This window comes from Vigna radiata, unplaced genomic scaffold, assembly GCF_000741045.1.
Source record: "Vigna radiata var. radiata cultivar VC1973A unplaced genomic scaffold, Vradiata_ver6 scaffold_122, whole genome shotgun sequence".
In the NCBI taxonomy this organism is placed as follows: Eukaryota; Viridiplantae; Streptophyta; class Magnoliopsida; order Fabales; family Fabaceae; genus Vigna; species Vigna radiata.
The window spans coordinates 838337-853369 of NW_014543108.1; the positions used below are offsets into that span (position 1 = coordinate 838337).

The window sequence follows — 15033 nt, forward strand, 5'->3', positions numbered from 1 at the left end:
TCGTTATTGTGCGTGTTTTTCTCCTTAGGGGCAACCTACAAAACGCTTTCCCACTCCTCCATTTCCCTCAACTCCATTTTCAACCCCTTGAAGAAGATTAGTTTTTTAGTTGATTATTGGTTGTTCACTAGTGAAAAAATAGCGTATAATGTCACGCGTTTAACGTCGAACCATTCAATAGCCAACATTAAAAATGACTGGTGGCATTTTTGTAAATAAATACAATTATTAAACATCGTTTAGAATTGTAATTCGACGTAAAAGAATATAAAACGTTGAATGCCCCAGCATTAGACGTTAAAAGGTTAGTGAATTAAAAAAAAAAATTGAGCGGGAGATTGAAAATTCATTCACTTTATCTTAGCACGCAAAACCCTTTTATCTACTCAAACTTTTTTCGAACGAAGTTTGATGACCATCATATGTAATCTTTCTTTCATTTGATACAAATGCATGTTAAGTAACTACTTTAGGTATGATTTTAGTTTGTTTTCATCGATTATATTCGTGTTCTTGTCCTTCATAGGCCCATTCTGTTTTCTCTCTCACTAGTGGCAACACTTTATTCCGATGAACCCAGGTTAGTTTTCGTTTTCGCTTTCGTTTTCGTTTTGAAGAACTTATTTGTTGATAACATGTTCATTATTTTTTTGTTGAACTTGTTTGATGTTGTTGTTGTTTGGTTAAACTTGTTTGTTGTTATTGTTTGATGTTTGATTGAACTTCTTTGTTGTTTGTTATTGTTCTTTGATTGATCTTATATTACTGTTCATAGTTCATGCTTTATAAAATACCAAAAACTGAAAATTGTTGTTTTTTCTGCTTTTCAGATCTCGTAGAACTGTAAAAAAGGATCACAATTATTTAAAAAAACATTATTAACGTTGTATATTGACAAAATTCGACATTATTTAACGTCGTATATTGACAAAATTCGACGTTAAACAACGTCGTATATTGACAAAATTCGACGTTAAATTATCGTCGAAGTTTTTTAAATTTGACGTTAATTTAACGTCTCCTAAAATGAAGTCATTCTTGAATTCGACGTGAAAGACCAAAAATATTCGACGTTATACGTTGTTTTTGTACTAGTGGTTCGTTTTTGTATATGTGATTGGGTTTTGAATTTTGGTTATTAGTTAATGCATATATGAATTTTAGTTTTGAAATGTTATTAGTTATTGGAGATATGATTATTTGATATGTGATTTTGAGTTTGTTATGGATTGTCCTTGTGTTTGTTGTCTTAATCAAATATGGTGCATGTAAGATAGTCAATTTTGTCATCCATACTAGTTATATTTAGATTGTTAGTTTCTAACAACTTAACTTTCTTGTTATAGGTATATGGACACAGTCATTGTGGACCAAGGTCGGCCTTCCATGTACGGATTTGTTGAACCTTAGACCATTCAACCTTCTGATAACACACTTGAGACCAAACAAAATTATTTGCAAACATGGATGATTGAGTCAAATAGAGACATATACCTTGCGCCATTGGTGGGTATGTGTTATAAAATGTATAATTTGATTAAAGTTTACTTAATTAGTTTACTAACTATTTGTGATTCATGATAGGTCTAATTGGCAATTGATGGTCATCATTCCAAGACAATGTAAAATTCTATGGTTTTAATCCTTGCACGGGAGGATGAAAAATGAATTGAAAAACATGTTACAACGATAAGTTTTTCTCCTTTTTAAGTTTCTAATGTTTCAAATCCTTAATTAATATTACCCTACAAAGGTAATTCTTATGATGAATATAGTTATATTAATATTACCCTATGTTTTCAATGTAAATAGAGTTATGGGTAGACCGAGAGGTCGGCTAGTTTAAATCTTGTATCCAAAAATTGGTCCTAACATTTATAGTTCTTATTTATTTTCTTTGTTATTGTATGATCTACATGTGTGACTCTTTAGTTTGTCATTTTAATGTAACAAGCACCTAGATTCATGATAATGTGATGTCATGTCTTGGATTCAAATCATCATTTGAGTTGGCATTACAGATGACTGTATTGAGGTAATGGGACTTACCTTCCATACATTACAAGACAAATTCAACTTTGAACATATGCAAACATAATGAATTTTTGCAACGCTTCTAGAATACATCTCCTATATCGTAGGACACAATTAAGAAGATATGACAAGAGTGGGAAGCTTATCTTTTGTAAAGATGGACTTAGGACTCATGTTCATGCCTTTAGGAAGAATTTTATTATTGTTGAACATTAATTAGGTTAAGTTTATGTTTAAGTTTTAATAGTGTAAGTTTTTTATTGTTTTTTAGATTGTTCAGTACTATAATCACTTGAGACGCATGTAATATATTATTTTGTGATCTGCTAGGATCATTTCTATTTTTTAGGTGTGGTTTTATTGTAAACAAAAATTGATTTTTTAAAATAAAAATACAACTTGGACGTCGGTTAGTACATTGTCCGACACCTACTAACGTCTGCTAGTGCACATCTGACGTCTATTTCGTTCCAATGGCTACCCTTGGATTTTCTCACTCGGCGAGGCAGAGTCACGTTTAGCGTCGCTTGACATCTATTATAGACATGTCTAACAGTATACATTAGACAAGCTTTTTCATACATAGATTAAATGAGTCTATTAATATACATTAGGCAAGAATGTTCATTCACTAATTAGATGAATCTTGTAATATACATTAGACAAATTTGTTCATACGCTAATTAGACGAGTTTAACAATATACATTAGAAGTGTTTATCCATGTATTAATTAGACAAATAAAACATAAAACAAGTCATTTTATGCATTAATTAGACGAGTTTAAGAAATACGCATTAAGTGAGTCTATCCATCCACTAATTAAATTAGTCTTGTAACATACATTTGATATGTTTGTCCATATACTAATTAAATGAGTCTAGTAATATACATTAGACGAGTTTGTTTATATACATTTTATACGAGTCTATTAACATTAAATAACTATATTCATTCTTTGATTAGAGGTGTCTTATAATACACATTAGACGAGTCTGTTTATACACATTAAATGAGTGTGTCAATACATTAATTAGATTAATTTATCAATGCATTAATTATACGAATTTAACAATACACATTATATCAATATGTTCATACACTAATAATACTAATTTGTATTTATAAGAAATAACTCAATATAATTTTGCATAATTTATTATTTATACTTTTGAAAAGAGACTACTCTATGTTTTTAAAAAATTTAATATATATATATATATATATATATATATATATATATATATATATATATATATAAAAGGAGAATATTATTGACAAGCTTAATTTGTGGGAAACAACCAAATTCCATTAATAATAATCTGATTATTTTGAATTCTTAAAATAAAAGTTTAATTGCAGAAATAAATAATAAATTAAGAAAAGATCCACTGAATTCAAAAAATTTTAGACCGAAAGTAAATTTGAATTTGCATTACTTACCAAAAAAATCACAATTGTGAAGGCCTTTTGCACTTGTTAGAATAACTTCAAGCGTCCCACGCGGCATCTTTCCTCCAAACCTTTTAAAAGTTAAACAATTGAGTGGTTATACTTCTAACCAACAATCAACAATCAGTTAATTAAATTAAACTAAATAATGAAAAATGGAACTACTTCAAGTAAAAAAAGTTAAACAAAGAATTATTTCTGAGTTGGTTGGTGAACAAACCTTCCATGTTTGGATTGTTTGGATTGTAATGTATTTTTGTAATTTTAGAATATATTTAAAATTTAAGATAAATTTACGTTGTATTTAGATTAAGCTTTATTTAAATTTTAATTAAAAACAATTGTAATCTTTTTAGAATTGAAAAAAAAATTAATTAAATGAATAAATTCATTAAATCTACCAACTTTGTGATGCATTAAATCAAGTTCAAATGTTTTAAATTTCTTAATAAGTAATTATTAAATAAGAAACCGAATTAAATGATCTGTTTAGACATAAATAATTTTGACTCAATTTTTTCTTTAAAAAAAAACCTAAACTATTAATAAAGAATAATTTAGTTCACTACTTAAATTATATCAGCATTCTTGAAACCATCTATTTTTTTATGTGTAAAATTAAGTACAAGTTCTAAAATTTGTTTCTTAATAAAAAAAAATATTAAGAAAGCGGTCAATGATTATTTCAAACTAATTTTTCAAACTAATTTAGCTCAATTCACAGTTAATATTATCTATTTAGTATAAATTTTGTGGGACTACTTTACAGTTAAGATTAATCTGGTTTAGTTTTTTCTTTCCAATGAAACTATGAACAACCCCATCGAATGGAATTTTTTTAAGAGGAATATGTATGAAGAATTTAGTTTCTTTTAGATTAATATTATTTTATAAACTGATATTCAATGTTGCTGGGTATAACAAGTTGTGATTGACTGATTTTTCATATAACAATTTTTTATTAACTCTTTTATAAATAAATGTTAAATGGTTAATATTTTCTTAATGGAGTTGTTCTTCTAAACTTATCAAAGAATTTAAGTTTTTCTAAAAAATAATTATGGAAAAAAAATTAACAACACTTTTTAAACTATTTTTTATAATCCATACATGTGATTGATTCTGTTTTAAATATATTTTAAATTTAAATTTAAATAAATTAATAAAATAATGACACGTATTTTATTATAAAAATTTTATTAAAAAATTGTTGTCAATGACCGACATATATCATCTTCCACTTCCACGTTTTTTTTTTCTATTTTTTTTTTATTTAGGACGTGGCACAGTTTTCTACCATGTAAATTGGGTCTACCAAACCCTGTGTCTTTGTTACGTAGGAATGGTAAGAGACGTTGATTATTTTCCTTTTATGATAAAAGTTATACATTTATTTTGGAATGAAATCATCCTTACTAGAGTTTGATCTAGGACGTAACATGTTAATAATTTTTTTTAATAATTTTTTTACAATAAATTATATATTATTATTTTATCGCTCTGTTTATTTAAAATTAACTAATCATAATTATTATGTATGTATTGTTAAATAATTATTAAAAAAATGTTAAAAGAAAATTTTTCTTTTATTTATGAGACCATTAAATGAATTAATTTGTGATGAGGATATATTGAGTGCTCAAAAGGAAAAGCACGGTATTTATGGATTGGAAAAAGTTATTTTAATAACATTTTTTTAACAAATTTTTAACAGTATATACGTAATAATTTGTGATTTGTTTTTTTTAAATATTTTTTTAAACATAAATTTAAATAAATCAATAAAATGCATGTAATATTATCAAAAAATTGTTAAAAAAAATTATCAAAATATATAGATTACAACTTGTTTTTTAAATAGAAGTTAATTATAAGTGTAAAAATGGACCACTCTAACTCATGTTTTCTAGCATACCAATTAATATTTTTTAATAACTTTTTGATAACAGATGTCACCATTTTATCTTTTTGTTTGAATTTATTTTAAGAAAAATATTTAAAAAGAATCAATCATAAGCTACCACATTATATCCAAAAAATTATTAAAAAAAAGTTATTAAAAAAACTTTTTCCATTACTTATATTATACTTCTCAAAATAATGCATTCCTCCAGTATCTATTATTTCATAATTTAAATATTTTATTTAAAATTGCTAATGCATTATTCATAGCTCAATTACATCATTCAATTGTTTTAAAAACTTCACCAATGATTCTATCACGGTAATTCTCACCAATGATTTTTATTATCGAAAACGAGGTTCATATTTTCCACGCGGGAAAAACATTTCAATAATATAATAATAAGTACCGGCTACCATTCAAAATCTCATCTTCCACGGTTTTCTTTGTCAATGGATGGTTATTAATAGAGACTGATTTTAAGAGCATGAAAATGTTAAGCAGAACCAGCCATGAACACTCCTTCCAAGCTTCTACCTTTATTCTTTGCCCTTATTCTCTTCCTCTTTCTCTCAATACCTCTTCTCAACACTGACTTCTCTCTCTCCACCGCCATTAAAATCATTTGCAGACGAACCTATAAACCCTCTCATGGCNTCGCTACAACTTCCAACCAAAGAGACAGAAATATAGATCACTCATCTTCCATTTCTAGAGCAATATCCCNTAATATAAGCGAGTGTTTTCCTGCTGTCTTACCTTCTAATGCAATAACANGTACCGATTGTTGTCCTNNTAAACCATCTTTCTCCAAGTTGATAGATTTCAAAGATTTTGCTTCTCCCAATGCCACACTGCGAGTCAGAAAACCATTTCACTTGCTAGATGAAGAATACATAGCCAAATTTGAAAAGGGCATCGCACTGATGAAAGCCCTCCCTCATGATGACCCACGTAGCTTTATTCAACAAGCTAAGGTTCATTGCGCTTATTGCAACGGAGCTTATCACNTTTATNANCCTTTTCANGAGACCNAANTCGACNTTCACTCATCTTGGTTTTTCTTTCCCTTCCATCGTTGGTACATATACTTCTTCGAACGAATTTTGGGGAACCTAATTGGTGACCCTGACTTTGCTTTACCATTTTGGAATTGGGATTCTATAGAGGCCATGCAAATGCCGTCTTGTTTCNCAAACCCCAACTCCTCACTTTTTCACNAACTCCGAAACCAGAAACACTTGCCACCCCACGTGNTTGANNTGAACTATGNAGTTGGCAATATCGACGTCCCTTCTCATCAACAAGTTCTGTATAATTTAGTCACCATGTACAAGCAAATGGTGCTGGCAAGCACCACTGAATTGTTCATGGGAAGCCCTTTNCGACTAGGGGATAACCCTCNTCCTGGTATTGGTTCTGTGGAGGCTGCTCCNCATAACACTNTTCATNCATGGGTTGGTGGAGCTGATACTCCANANCATGAGGACATGGGAACNTTCTACACAGCTGCTAGAGACCCCATTTTCTATGGNCATCACTCGAACTTGGATCGAATGTGGNCGATATGGAAAACACTGGGAGAAGGAAGAANGGAGTATANTGATCAAGATTGGTTAGATTCTGAGTTTTTCTTCTACGATGAGAATGCTAATTTTGTTCGTGTTAAGGTAAGAGATTGCATTGATAATAAAAAATTGGGGTACGTGTACCAAGATGTTGATCTTGCATGGCTGCGTACGCCACCCACATCACGAAAAAGTAAGCTACTGAGACAAAAAAAGAAGGCTCAAGTTTTGAGTTCNAAGCCCAGAAAACTTCCNTTGGTTTTGGATTCCATAACAAGTGTAATTGTTAAGAGGCCGAAGAAATTAAGGAGCAGGGAAGAGAAAGAAGAAGAGGAAGAGGTTTTAGTGATAGAAGGGATTGAGTTTGGAAGTGATAAATACGTTAAGTTTGATGTTCATGTTGATGATGATGAAGAGAGGTTGAGTAATCCAGATGAGACAGAACTTGTGGGAAGTTTTGTGCATCTGTACCATGGACATGGCTATAACATTAGCACCAGCTTTAAAGTAGGGTTGTCGAAAGTTCTGGAGAATTTAGAAGCTGAAGAAGACGATGATGTGCTTGTTACTTTGGTACCTCGGATGGGAAAAGGAGAAGTAACCCTAGAAAACATCAAAATTGAATTTATTCCAAGAGAGCCAAAGGATTAATTAAATTTCAACTCTTCGTAAGTTTAGGTATTTTTAAGTGAATTTGTGTTAAAATATTCTATTTATTAAAAATTTAAAATTCTTATACTTGTTAATTAAGTTTTTATTATTTAATATTTTTATTAATTGGGTGACCTTAATATTTTTTCTTTTTGTTTTGTTTACTTGTTATATATATCACTGTGGTTTTTTTTTTATGATGACAACACATCTTTAATAATATATGTTGTTGTTGTGTTACATGTTCTTATGCTTATTGTTGGGTATATTTGTTGAACATGTTTATGTGTTGTTCTTATGCTTATTGTTTGGTATATTTATTGAACATGTTTATGTGTTATATTGCTATGTGAATGCATACTTATTGCGCTTGTACATGTTACATCATTTCTGGATGCATTGCACATGTTTTGAAGGATGAAAACCACAAGCACTCTTGTGAACTTATAACTGTGTGACAAAGCTGCAATAAAGTCGACTCCATTATTAATTGAATCGACTATGCTAAAGTCTTTGTACAGATTTTTAGAATCAGTGCTTTGTGAGATTTTGTGAAGGAAAGAATTTCAAAATGTTTCAACCTGTCGAAGTCAACTGTGTGCGCCACACATTCGACTGTTTTAGTTGTCTGGTTTGAAATTTTGTTATGCTCATGAACAATAACGACTATATTTTTAAAAGTTAGTTGAGCATTGAATAGTAGGTCAACTGTATTGAAGGTGAATTTAATTTGTTTGATTGAATGCTGCTGGTTTGACTAAGCGGTTATAAGTGTCATAACATAGTCGACTGTATTAGTAGCATATTCGACTAAGAGAGCGTATGTTTAACAGAAATCTATAAATAGATTGAACCTAATGTTACTCAGGGACTTTTGATGATCTAACATTTTTATATTCTGTTTCAGATTGATTTCTCTGAGATTATAGAGCTCCAAGAACTCATCAAGAAGACGGTGGTGATCTTGCTTGAAGGAGATTCAAAGGGAGACTGATTGCACGCTCACTACTTGATCACATATCTGCACATTGAGGTGTTTTTGGGTTGATCAAGATTCTTGTTGGCATCCGTGGTGATTGTTGTTTGTACCTGTTGTGACTTCAGGGGATATACTCGTGGAGTTTGGTTCACTTTGAGGATTGTTCTTTGGCAGATTGCAGGAGATGGGACATCTTGCTGCAAGTCTTGTTGTGTGGTTTGCCTATATTTTTGTGAGAGAGTTAGAGAGGTGTTTTATATTTTTAACGTGGAGGTCTTCTATAAAAGTCTTGTTGTAAAAACCTTGACCATTATAGTGCATTTGCTTCCTGATATTGGAAGGACACTGGATGTAGGCATTGAGGCCGAACCAGTATAAAAACCAATGTTTGAATTCTTACCATTATATATGGTGCAATTTTCTTACCAAATCAACTCTCTTGAAGCTTGAAACATGCTTAATCCTCCCTTCAGTTCGCGTGTTTGCAAAATTGTGACACCTGGGTGCCCCAAAGGGGGCTGGGCGCCCTTTGATTCGTTGTTTCTCCTAAAACCTGGTGCCTAGGCGTCCTTTGCTTCGCTGTTTGTCCTTAATCTTGGCGTTCGGGTGCCCTAGAAGAGGGGGGCTGGACGCAAATTTTTGTTGACATGGTACCCTAGACCAATTTAAGGCTCACATGCAACGAGGGTGTCATCTTTTTGGCGGCTAAAGCTTGAAATTACCCCTTTGAACCTGTGGAAGCTGATTTTGGACAATGGGAACTCTCATTGATTAACTAAATAAAATTAATATCAATAATACCTTTATTTTCTTGAAGAGATTTGGAATATTTTCATCATCAAAAGGAAGAGTGTCACAAAGAAGAGCATATAAAGTTACACCATAGCTCTAGACATTAGGTCAGCATACAATTTCCCGGAGATAACCTATGATAAATCACCAAGTTAGAGAAATACAAATCATAAGATACAATATAAACACACCACACATGCACTTATTCCTCAACAACAATAAAAACAATAATCATCATCATTGTGTTTTTCATTACAAAAAGAATTTCAAACCTCAGGAGCTGCATAGTTAGGGCTTCCACAACTGGTTTTGAGAAAGTGACCATAATGCATGATGTTGCTCAAGCCAAAATCAACAATCTTGACATTACATTTGCAGTCCAAAAGTAAATTCTCAGGCTTCAAATCTCTATGAACCACCATATTCCTGTGACAGTACTCCACACCATAGATTATCTGCTTCCAAAATCAGAAATTAGCTTGAATAATGTGTGACAAATGTCTTCTCAACTATACAAAATAGTAAACAATCCTACTTGTTCAAAAAAATTACGAGCTTCATCTTCCTACAACCTACCCTTCTCTACTATGTAATCAAAGAGCTCTCCAGATTTCACATACTTCATAACAACATATATGTCAAATGGAGTTTCTATGACTTCATAAAGTCGTATAATATGAGGATGCATGAATAATCTTAAAATTTTGATTTCTCTCCTCACTGCAACAAGTTTTAGGAAAAGAAAAGGGGAAAAGAAATGATAAGTATATTTAATTAATAAATGACTAAGAAGGAGAAAGCATAAATTTTGTATAGCCAAGCATCAGGAAAACAGTAATATTTGTCCTCAAACTCCACACCGTTAGAATATAAGGAAAACAGGATTAGAAAATGCAAAATTCTGTGAACCTTACGGATCAATATTCAAAAAAGAAAGCAAAATGCTATGAATATTGGAAAATCTAACACCAAAATCACAATTAGATGATGATTGAAATTTATTTATAAGAAATGAAAAACCTTTTTCTTCCATTTCCATGCTCTTTATCTTGCGCCTATTTAGGATCTTGATTGCAACCTTATGACTAGTCAATACATGTTCTGCAATTTCCACCTTGCCAAAAGATCCCATCCCAAGAGTTTTTCCCAATGTATAATTTGGTAGAAACATGTTAAGGCCAGCACCACCTCGGCCAGCTGGTCCATCCATTTATATATCTATAGGCAAATTTGTGGAAGATACAACATAAAAATCAGACCATAAAAGTATATCCAATCATAAAACACTTACAAATATTTTTTTAATATTCTCTTCAAAGGAAAAGAAAAGGAACCTTTTACACAAAAGGTTATATAAACAAGAGCAGCACCAATTGCATTGCATACAGCTACCAGTAACCCAAAACCCAATCGCATGGAAATTGTTTCTACATAAATCAGACAGCTTTTTTTTAGCTTTAAATGGCAACAGATATCTACACCCCACCATCATGGCTCATTAGAAATTGAGTGGATTGTTGGGGCAAATCAGCAAGTGTACCGGAGTCGCAAAAGTAATATAAAATGGTAAGACCAAGTATTGTATCCCAAAGGACTCTTAACGCTAAACAGTCGTGTTATAGCAAGATTAATTAAGACTTAAATAAAATAAAAAGAGATCATTGGGTTTGAATTCAAAAACATAAAATTACATATGAATGCAATTGATCAATAGCAAAGGAGCACAGAGATGAACGGATGTTGATAAATATGATATGGGTATGTTGTTGGGGTTAGATTTCACCAAGTTCCCTCTCATGTATATAAGAATTCTTCTTTATGCATTAATGCCAACGTCACTCACTAAATTACCTAAACTCGATCCCTCAGAGAATAAGTTTGTCCCAAATTACCAGTTCATACAGTTCCTAGCATTCCTGGTAATAAGATGTGAAGATCAAGAGATTAAGACAACCAAGACTTATACCCTCATCCATAAGCAATATAACCCTTAGGAGTAATTCAACAAGAACCTAAATTGCAAGGAACCTCCCAACACTCATGCAATTCATAAATCATGTTAATGAATGAGTTAAACACAACAAGCATTGAAACAGATGAATTACTCTAACAATTAATGGAAAAGCATATGGATTTAAGAATCAATTCAAATACATGAGAGTTTAAAAGATTACATCATCCCCCAACAACAAATAGAAATTAGTTCCCCATAGACATGGGGGAACTCTATGAACAATAGAAGAAAGAATGAGAATGAAAGCCTAATTGGGAAAAGAGTGTATTGATATGCTTTTCTCTGCCATAGATACAAAACCTAGAGCCCTAGGGTCCTTTAAATAAAGTTAGAAACATGCAAAGACAGGGCTTGGTCCAATAGAGTCAAAACAGAGTAGAAACAGGGTCTGATCCACGATAGTCAACGCTCAAGTGTCTAAGGAGACCGCCCGGGCGGTGAGAGCACCTCATGTAAGGCTCGGGCTTCGAGTTTGATCACCCAAGCTTCGAGACCCCGCCGCCTAGGCGGCCACGGAGGGCGCCCCAACGACAGACATTGATTTTGCTCGCTCAAGCTTCAGTTTTGAGCGCCTGGGCTTCGTGTTGTCCCTCCTTCTGGTGCTTCTTTAGGCCCTTTTGAGCTCCATCTTCTTGGCTCTTCATCTCTACTTCCAGTATTACTTCAATCTCTGTCAAAACAAGGGGAATTAGTTATAAAATCATTGAAATCAACCTCAACTCTCTTATTCACATAATTTATTGAAAAAGTATGAGTTCATGCAAGTTTCTAAGTAAAAAAAGGTGTTTTTAGTATCAAAACCACATCACAAATAACGGTGTTTTAAACCATTATCATGGATCCACCTCCAAAGAATAAGCAAGGCATGGGTACAAGCACATACATCAGTGTTGTAGGAGCAATATTTTCACCATTAATTATTTAAACAAATATACAAGACATTTCCAGTTTAAAAGACTCTAACTAACCTGATAACATGGGTCACCAATTGTTATATATTGCACATGCCTGCCACAACAAATAGAAAGTAAATAGTAATACATTTAACACTTGCTCTCTCAAAAGATCAGATGACTCATTTCAATCAGAGTTGTTTTAGACCTTGTTGGATGAAGGTATGTGAGAAACCCTAGCAGTAGATGTGGTTGGATGATGAGTGAAGCGAAAATGCAGATCTGTGAAGAGAAATTGAGACTTATGGCTTAAGAACTCGAGAGAGAGTGAGAAGCTTCAGATGCTCGCGATGGTGAAATAAGTAAATATGTGGAGATGAGAGTGTTTCTCGCGAGAGAGGAAATGTTGAATGAAGATGTGGCTCATGAAGTGTTAGAACCAAGAAAGGTGACGGTGCCCCTATGAGTTAGGGTTTCTATGTGAAAAAAGTGTGGCGACAAGAAAAAAGGAATAAGTCATTAGGTTTTGAAAAGTGAAATGCTAGAGATATTATAACAAATGTCTATAACTCCGTTATAATATGTTTGGAACTTATTTGCAAGTTTGTCACCGTATTTTATACTAGTATTCATAACTCCGTTATAATACGTTTTGAAATTATTTACAAGTTTGCCACCGCATTGCATATTATAACTGGTTTTCATAATTATGTTATAATATGTCTTAAATTTATTACAATTCTGTCATCGGTCAACTTATTATGATGGATTATTTTCATCCATCATAATAGGTCTCGTCATAGAATGTTACTTTTCTACTAGTGAACAAGTACTAATTTAACGATTTTTGTGAAGAAATGTTACTTTTCTACTAGTGAACAAGTATTAATTTAACGATTTTTGTGAAGAATGCAGGTAAAGATGCTCTTAAAATATTGATTTTGATTTAGTAATATACAAATTCCTTTTTCTTTTTTATGTTGTTTTTTATTTTTTTTCCAAACTGTTTATTAGCACAACTGGTAGAGAGAAGATTATGCAGAGGAAATATGTAGTGCAGAGAGTGAGAGAAGGAAATGGTAGAGCATGAGAGTAATTCTCATTAACCAAAGTAAAGAATACAGAGCTATATGTAGTGAAATAAAAGTCAAAGTAATAATTATCAGTATGACAATTATATTAGTTTTTGGGTTACAACAACACACCCCTTAAACCAAACTATCATAGGATTTTACATTCAACAAAACTCTCAGTTTCTCAAATCTACTATGTTTAAGAGCCTTTGTAAAAATCTCAGCAACCTGAACTTCAATTGAGCAATGCAGTGATTCAATTTTTCCTTAGTTAACCAAATCCCTCAAGAAGTGGAATTTTGTCTCAATGTGTTTGCTTCTTCCGTGAAACACTGGGTTCTTTGACAAGCTTATGGCAGATTTGTTATCTACCAACAGTTGTATAGGCTTTCTACACTCAAGCTTTAAATCTCTAAGAAGTGCCTTTAGCCATACGCACTGACACGTCGTTTCTGCAGAAGCTATGTATTCTGCTTCATAGGATGAAAGTGCTACCACACTTTGCTTTTTAGAACACCAGGAAATAGGTGCTCCTGCATACTTAATGAAATATCCGAAAGTATTTCTTCTATCAACTTTATCTCCACTCCAGTCAGAGTCACTCCAAACCTTCAGGGTGCTTCCCATGTTGCTCGACCTTTTTGGAAACAAAAGACAATAATTAACTATTCCCTTTAATTACCTTAACACATGTTTAGCAACTGACATGTGAGACTGTTTAGGTTCATCCATAAACCTGCTCAATATCCAACTTTGTAGCTTATATCCAGTCTACTGTTGCAGATGTATCTCAAAGATCCTATAATTTGTTTATACAGCGAAGCATCCACACCTTTTTCATCTAGTTCCTCTATCAACCTCATATTGGCAATGACAGGAATTGTTGTACTATTGCAATCTGTCATATTAAGACGTTTCAACACTTCACTGATATACCTCTTTTGATGTAAGAAAACTCCACTTGCTATTTCAACAAACTTCAATCCGAGAAAGTAATTCAGCTTTCCTAAGTCGATCATATCATACTCTTCTCTCATTCTTGTCTTGAATTCTTCAATTGTTGCTTAAGAGTCTCTAGTCACAAGGAGATCATCAACGTATAAGCAGATCAACAAGGTATTCTGTTGTGCTACAAATTTCACATATACTCCAGACTCCACGAAGCATTTCAGAAAACCCAGCTTGAGAAGTAATGCATTGATATGATTATTCCAGGCCCGTGGTTCTTGTCTCAACCCGTATAAGGCTTTGTTCAGCCTATAGACCTTATGCTCTTCACCATTCTTCTCAAACCTAGGTAGTTGTCTCACATAAACCTCCTCCTTCAGTGGACCGTTTATGAAAGTTGATTTTACATCCAGTTGACAAATTTCCCAGTTCTTAAGACAAGCTACTGCTATCACCAACCTCACAGTTTCATGCCTTGCAACTGGTGCAAAAAGTCTGTGACACCCACTCCTGGTTTCTGCAAAAAACACTTTCGCTACAAGTCTTGCTTTAAACTTTGCTATTTCACCATTCGGCTTATACTTGGTCTTGAAAACCCATTTTACCTCAATTGCCTATTTGTGCTGAGGTAGCTCTACCATTTCCCAGGTTCTATTCTTTTCAATGGCCTTTAGCTCTTCAATCATGGCTTCTCAACACTCCTTTACATCAATCGCTTGTTCTAGGT

At 32.5% G+C, this 15033-nt stretch overlaps 1 protein-coding gene and 1 pseudogene across 1 annotated transcript; one reads left to right on the top strand and one right to left on the bottom strand.

The window, feature by feature from the left end:
- The first annotated feature begins 5900 nt into the window (after positions 1 to 5900).
- LOC106752978 (polyphenol oxidase I, chloroplastic-like) lies at positions 5901 to 8829 on the top strand. The gene is made up of 2 exons (XM_014634761.2): positions 5901 to 7634; positions 8515 to 8829. Exon 1 carries the CDS (start codon positions 5901 to 5903, stop codon positions 7605 to 7607), a length of 1707 nt encoding a protein of 568 aa, XP_014490247.1. The 3' UTR covers positions 7608 to 7634; positions 8515 to 8829.
- Positions 8830 to 9291: 462 nt separating this feature from the next.
- LOC106752979 lies at positions 9292 to 10588 on the bottom strand (annotated as a pseudogene).
- Positions 10589 to 15033: the final 4445 nt, after the last annotated feature.